The sequence below is a fragment of the Miniopterus natalensis genome, chromosome 4 (assembly GCF_054644295.1).
Source record: "Miniopterus natalensis isolate mMinNat1 chromosome 4, mMinNat1.hap1, whole genome shotgun sequence".
Classification (NCBI taxonomy): Eukaryota; Metazoa; Chordata; class Mammalia; order Chiroptera; family Miniopteridae; genus Miniopterus; species Miniopterus natalensis.
In genome coordinates this window covers 11,891,270-11,897,706 of record NC_142084.1, presented here as the reverse complement: position 1 = coordinate 11,897,706, position 6,437 = coordinate 11,891,270, and the positions used below count along the sequence as shown (strand labels likewise).

At 41.2% G+C, this 6,437-nt stretch overlaps 1 protein-coding gene across 1 annotated transcript in view; it reads right to left on the bottom strand.

The window, feature by feature from the left end:
* Positions 1-290: 290 nt before the first annotated feature.
* The window catches only part of LARS1 (leucyl-tRNA synthetase 1), a 51,822-nt gene continuing 45,675 nt past the window's right edge, over positions 291-6,437 (bottom strand). The window contains exon 32 of the mRNA XM_016202920.2: positions 291-3,068. Coding sequence (XP_016058406.2) covers positions 2,863-3,068 — 206 coding nt within the window. The 3' untranslated portion in view covers positions 291-2,862. The remainder of the gene's footprint in view (positions 3,069-6,437) is intronic.

Genomic DNA, 6,437 nt, shown 5'->3' with positions numbered 1-6,437 from the left:
TTGTCAAAATCAAATGTTAAAAGAAAATAAAGCTACCAAAAGTTATCAGTAAAAGGATGATAAACGATATTCCACATAAACACTAACCCAATAAAAACTAGTGCTGTTATGTTGATGTCAGACAAAGTAGCCTTTAGGCAAAACATATTTCTAAAAATAGAGAAACATTCCCTAGTTAGAAAAAGTTCCATTTACTGAGAAGACAACAAAATCCAAATTTATATGTGCCTAGTAACACAGTACCAAACTATAAAATAAAAACCATTTTAACTGTAAGGGAAAAAAGTAAATCCATGGACAAAGAGATTTTAATTTTAGTATACCTCTAAAAATCGAGTACACTGATAAAACAGTATGATTTGGATTTGAACAGTTCCATCTGCAACTATAGCCGAGTGCACAGAGATTCTACAATCGCAGAATACACGTTCTTTTCAAACTCACCAGGAACATGTATAAAAACTGGGTCACATCCTGGCCGTAAGCTTGTCTTCATGGGAAGAGGCATGAGGCAGGTTTCGGAGGCGCTGGCTTCTGCTCCTTGACTGGGTGGTGATTATACAGATTCTGCTTTGTTGATAAATTGGTGTGCTGTTGTTCATTTTTTGTGCGTATCTTACACATTTTGTGTGTATGCTATATATATGCTATTGCTCACTTTTTGTGTGTGTCCATTACATTTCACAGTTTAAAAAGAGTTAAAATAGCCCGGCCGGCGTGGCTCAGCGGTTGAGCATCGACCTAGGATCCAGGAGATCGCGGTTCGATTCCCGGTCAGGGCACATGCCCAGGTTGCGGGCTCCATCCCCAGTCGGGGGCGTGCAGGAGGGAGCTGACCAATGACTCTCATCATTGATGTTTCTCTCTCTCCCCCTCTCCTTCCTCTCTCTGAAATCAATAAACACACATTTAAAAAAGAAAAAAGAGTTATAACCCTTTAGGAAGGGACGAATCTCCTAACAATACAATAAGCCCAATGCAGCCTGTTTCTCCTTAAGCATTTCAATGAATGGCTGTTTTTTTAGCTGAGCACCAGATGAAGTAACGGCTTCTGCTTACAGGCTTCCTCATATAACGCCTATGTGCCTTTAAACACAAAAGGCATATTCAGTCCACAAGATGCTCACTCAGAAACACTCCGGAAGGGAGACTGAGGGAACTGAGCATCCACGATCCCAACGCACATTTAATCCGAGGCAGCAAAGGCTCACAGGCTCATTTCATACACAGGCACAGTCACTCACAATATTAACATTGTTTTCCTTTCTCTGTTCTTCCCCAAGCGCAGTTTAACTGTCCTCAGTGAAACATGAACAGGCTTGTGTTTGGGCACCGGGAAAACCTACTCTGAAGTGGGGAGTAACTTAGGCTATGCGGACTGAGGGAGCAGCGGAACAACCTACAGGAGGGCAAACGACGGAACAGTTGCCCCAAAGGCACCGACACCAGTGACCTGATTAAGCCACGACACCCTGGTTAGTTGTTGTTATTATTAATCACTAACATTCACTGAAGGCTCATCATCATAACATTACGGAAACCTTGCCATTTGCCACACACTACACTCTGTATATGATTTTCCTAGATGTTTCCACGTCAGCATAAGGTGAAATAAGCCTAGAAACGTGGGTACGTTATTAGTTCTATTTTACAGATGGAGAAACGGGCTGAGTGGTTGGCCAAGGTCACCCAAGTAGCCAGCGGAAGGAATGGGAATCTAACCTAGCTGGCCTGGCTTCAGCCCCGTAATCTTACTTGCTAGGCCACAGTGCCTGCCCCAGCAGGTGAAGGATGATTTGCACTTATCTCTAAGGGCTCTTTCAGCTCTAACATTCTATCATTTGCTTTAATGAATCTATGACAAAGCATTCAACAAGGCCCAGAAATCTCAAACTGCACACAGCAAAATAAAGAAACTCCATAAAATCTCTTTACATGACCTGAAAGTCAGAATTCAGGCTCCTTAGGGTTCTCAGAACTGGTCTTTCTCCATACTGAACCCTTCAAGATATGGAAATGTTTTTCTCCTGTGCCAATCAATACTGCATATTTTTTCCTCATTATGAAGACAGATGGCACAGACAATATCAAAAGACATTCCAGCAATACCAAAAAAAAGTGCAATTCAGTCGGCATGGTCTTTAAACAAAATTGGACTCAAGACAAATTTGATAAATGCAATTTTCTGGGGGGGAAATCCCCTCTTTTAAAATGCCCAAATTTAGTAGAGCTGAAATAAACTGTTTATAAACTATTGCTGTTAGCCTTGGAAAACATTATCAGTGGTTAAGTGAATATATTAAAGCTAAAAAGTTCTCATAAATATAAGACCTTTTTGTTCTTTCCACAAAATACTTAGCGATCACAGTCAAGTCAAAATATTATCATTTGTTCTTTTACACCGTCACGAGAGTTCCTTTCTTTAGAAAAGCAAAACTAGTCAATCTACTTTTTTCTCTTTACAGAAGAAATACAGCTAACTCTGTAATGGATATAATATAAAAAGTTGTTGACACTCCTTAGGCTTCATAAGTATAAAGTACACCTCATGAAAGAAGCTTGCTGACACTTCTGTGTTCATGTGAAAGACTAGAAGCTTCTAGGAATTAGCAATAATTTGTAGTTGCTGTTTTTTAAAAAGTATGGTATAAACTATTTCTCTTAGAGGCCCCAAGAAGGAAAAAGAAATTTATTAGGTCCAGGAATCCAAGATGACTTGGTATATATAATATGATTACATGCAGAATTTGATGGTTAAAAATGAAATCTATTTAGGTCCAGCCTAAGGGTCTCACAGTCCATCTGTAGGCACAAAGTTGTAGAATCCCCAGAAGCCAGGGTAAACCTTCAATCTGTGTGAGTTTAATGAACCAGATAGACCATTGTATCACCAATATCTGCCTGTAGCCCATTTTCAGTGAGATGAACTTTCTTGCTCAGGAGGTCTACGTAGAAAACGGCATGCTCAGAAATGGGGGTCTTCCCAGTTTGCTCTTTTCCCAGGACAGGAATTCGCCGTGGCCCCAACACTGGATCATCAAATCTCATCAGTGTCACTTTGCAAAGATCTACAGCAAAAAAGATGATCGATATGAGCGCTTAATTACAGTCACTGACTCAAACCCATGTCCTGAATCTGATAATTCATGTTTTACACACCTTGGTTATTACATCTAAAACATATTTTCATCAGATTATTAAATAGGACCCCATCTCAGCAAGCAAAGCTAAATGTAACAGATCTTCAAACTCTGTCAGCTTCTACCCAGACCAACGATGGAAAGATTCTGTATAGCACATGCCCTGGAATCATAAACCCATGGGAAGGGTTGAGTCTAATTTTGAGCACTATCCTATAGGGTCTCTCAAATCACTTTTTACATGCTTTAATTAACGTTTTTCAGAATACTGGAAAATCTAAAACATTTCTCTTTCTTGTCTTGCTTCCTGGAATAGATTAGAACTGTAAGAGCTGCTGGGTTGTTTTTTTTTTTTGGAAGGTACTCTTGGAAAAAAGAATAACTATTCTAATACAGAGCATTACCAGCTTCTCGTTCTGCTCAACAGATGAAAGTGTTTGCATCAACACACTGACGAGAGGCAAGGCGGGAAGAGGGAGGGCAGGGCAGAGGGCACAGATTTCAGAGGCCTAAGCTTTGGGAGGCACGCCAACCTCCGCTGCTTGAGCATTTCCTGATCTGCTCTGTGCAAGCTGATAAGGTGGCTCCTGGCACGGAAAGCACTTGTCCCTTGATCAAATTTATGATCCAACCATCCTGCCAACAATTAAGCCCGAAAAAATTTATTTATTTCAGCAATTCCAAGACTTCCCAATACCAAAGTTTTATTTTATATGGTGGAAAAACACAATAAGTGGCTACAAATGGTGATTCCAGGTTTGCATCTCAGTCTGTGGCGTGGCAGTTATGTTTAACCTCATCTATGGGAACAGAGGATATTTTCCGAAGTACTTCCCACGCCTTTCTCAGGTAAATCGCTGGGTGGCCCGTGAGCTACACTCCCAGTTATGTTGCTTTGAGAGTATAAGGCTTACCAAGAGAGGGATAAGAGATAAAAGGAGACACTAGAGCGGCCGGCAGCTATGCCAAGAGACAAGTTATCCGGGCATTCTCTCCTCCTTGGGAAGCAAAGACTGAAGGGCTGAGAGTTTAGAGGAGGGATCTTTGGGCTTATAGAGCAATTACCTGTGACTACCAGGAAGGCAAACTCTGCCTGAGAGTCTCTGCAGAGGCCATGCAATCTATCCCCAGATACAGCACACGCCCCGAAAGTTATAATGAGAAAGGAGCAGGTCCAGCCTACATGACAGCCAGGGTCTCATTTGGGGGGAAAACACAATTCATTTTAACAGCTATTGCAATTCAACGTGCACATCAGCGATACCAAATTATTTTGCTATGGAAGCAGTGACAAGTTCTGCCAGCAGGTTTTATACACAAGGCCTTTTCCTGCAGATCTGCCTGTGTGTGTGTCCGTCCCTCTCTTTCTCTCCCCCTCTAAAACAGACCTCCCTCATCATTCCGAGCAATTCTGAATCAAACTATTTCAAAGAAGCCCTGATATTCAATCAGGCTTCTAAATGACAAAACACATTTGCTTTGATGTTTCACCATGTAGCTCATTACTGCCATTAAATCTCGGAGCTTTCTTCGTGGTTTACTATCTTTTCTTATGCCAGACCTTGTTGAAAATGTTGAAATCTCAGTATGCAACTATACAAGACTGAAGGCACTTAGAGGAGAGATGAGAGCAATTGAAAGTCCCTAGGGATTGATAACGTGAAATGGAGCCTCTCACCAACAAGTTATTAGTTCATATGTGGCATGGGCTGTGAGTGATTTAAAGTCATTACCATCAAATAGTTGCTCAGTGGTCTTTGTGGTGTAAAATGATGGCTTTAGCCCAGTTCCTCCTGGACCTGGATCATAATCACCCTCAATACAATCGGCACTAATTGGATGACTTGCTGGTTATTGCAGCAGACAGAAATGTTATTGAATTTCACTCCCTTCCCATCTCATATACTCAGCCCCCTTAGATATCAAAGCAGCCTGCGGGCTTCTGGAAAAGTCTCACAGTTAGAGCTCTCTGTAGATGCTTGGAAGAATATTAATTTCAAACTCCCCTAACATTTCTATCTATTTTCTAAAGTTCACAGCAGCTACCAAGACCAAACTTGAAGGACTTTATGATATTATTATTCATGGCTAGTATGGCAAAGGATGTAAGAATTATGCCTGAGGCTCGGTGAGAAAAGACAGGATGTAGAAAACACATTTCAGGACAATTCTGAAGAACCTCGCCAATGCTGTATCTGAGTATATTGCACAGAGAGGCAGGTTTAATGTTATATAATACAGGGATTTTTATACACAGAAATGCACTGCTCACGTGCTACAGCTTTGTGATAATCCAACCCAGTGGGTCCACACAAATCTCTTTTTTTTAAAAGCCACCATACTGTTCTTCAGGACCAAGAGCTCTTCCTACCAGGAAACTTTCTCATGGCTGCATATATGTGACATAAAACAGCGAAATAAAGCCACAGAAGGGCATGCTATGTATTTATACTTCAACCTTTTCTTGCTATAGCTATCGGTTCTAAGGATGGCGCTATCATCGACCAGGACCTGGTTTACTGAGGGAACAGGATAAATGCCTGTAACCACATGGATGAACCTTGAAGACATTTTGCTACGTGAAATAAGCCAGACACAAATGGACAAGTTTTGTATGGTTCCACTTATATAAGGTACCAAAACAGTCAAACACATAAGGGCAGAAAGTAGAACATGGGACTAGAGAGAGGCAGAATTATGGAGAGCTGGAATTTAATAGATGCAGGGTCTCAGCTTAGGATGATGGAAAAGTTCTAGGGATGGATAGTGTGATGGCTGAACAGTGTGAATGTGTTTAACGGCATAGAACTGTACAATTAATAATGACTGAAATGGTCAATTTTGTTATGTATATTTTACCACAATTTTAAAACAAGGTCTAAAAACAACAAAATCTCTAGCCCTAATATATTGCTGATACACAGTGAAACAAGTATTAGTGTTTCCCTCCCGCTAGACACCCTTTCCCCTCACCCTCACAGTACAATTTTCATGCCCCATCCAAAGTATTTTCCCCATAAATTTATTCCTGACCACCACAGCTGGAAATAATCCCACCCTTTTCTGTGCTGTAAATCTTACCTACACCTCTCTTACTGCACTCAGCAGTTTCTCCTTACATAGGGATCGTGTATGTCAATAGCTTAGTGCCCTATTCCTTCACTAGATGGAGCATCCTAACGGTACTTTGTGGACTCCCCAAGCCCCCTGGTGCGTACATCGGAGTCTCTACATACACACAGATCACTACATACACTACACATGATAGTTAATCAAGAAATGCCCACAGAGCCCGGC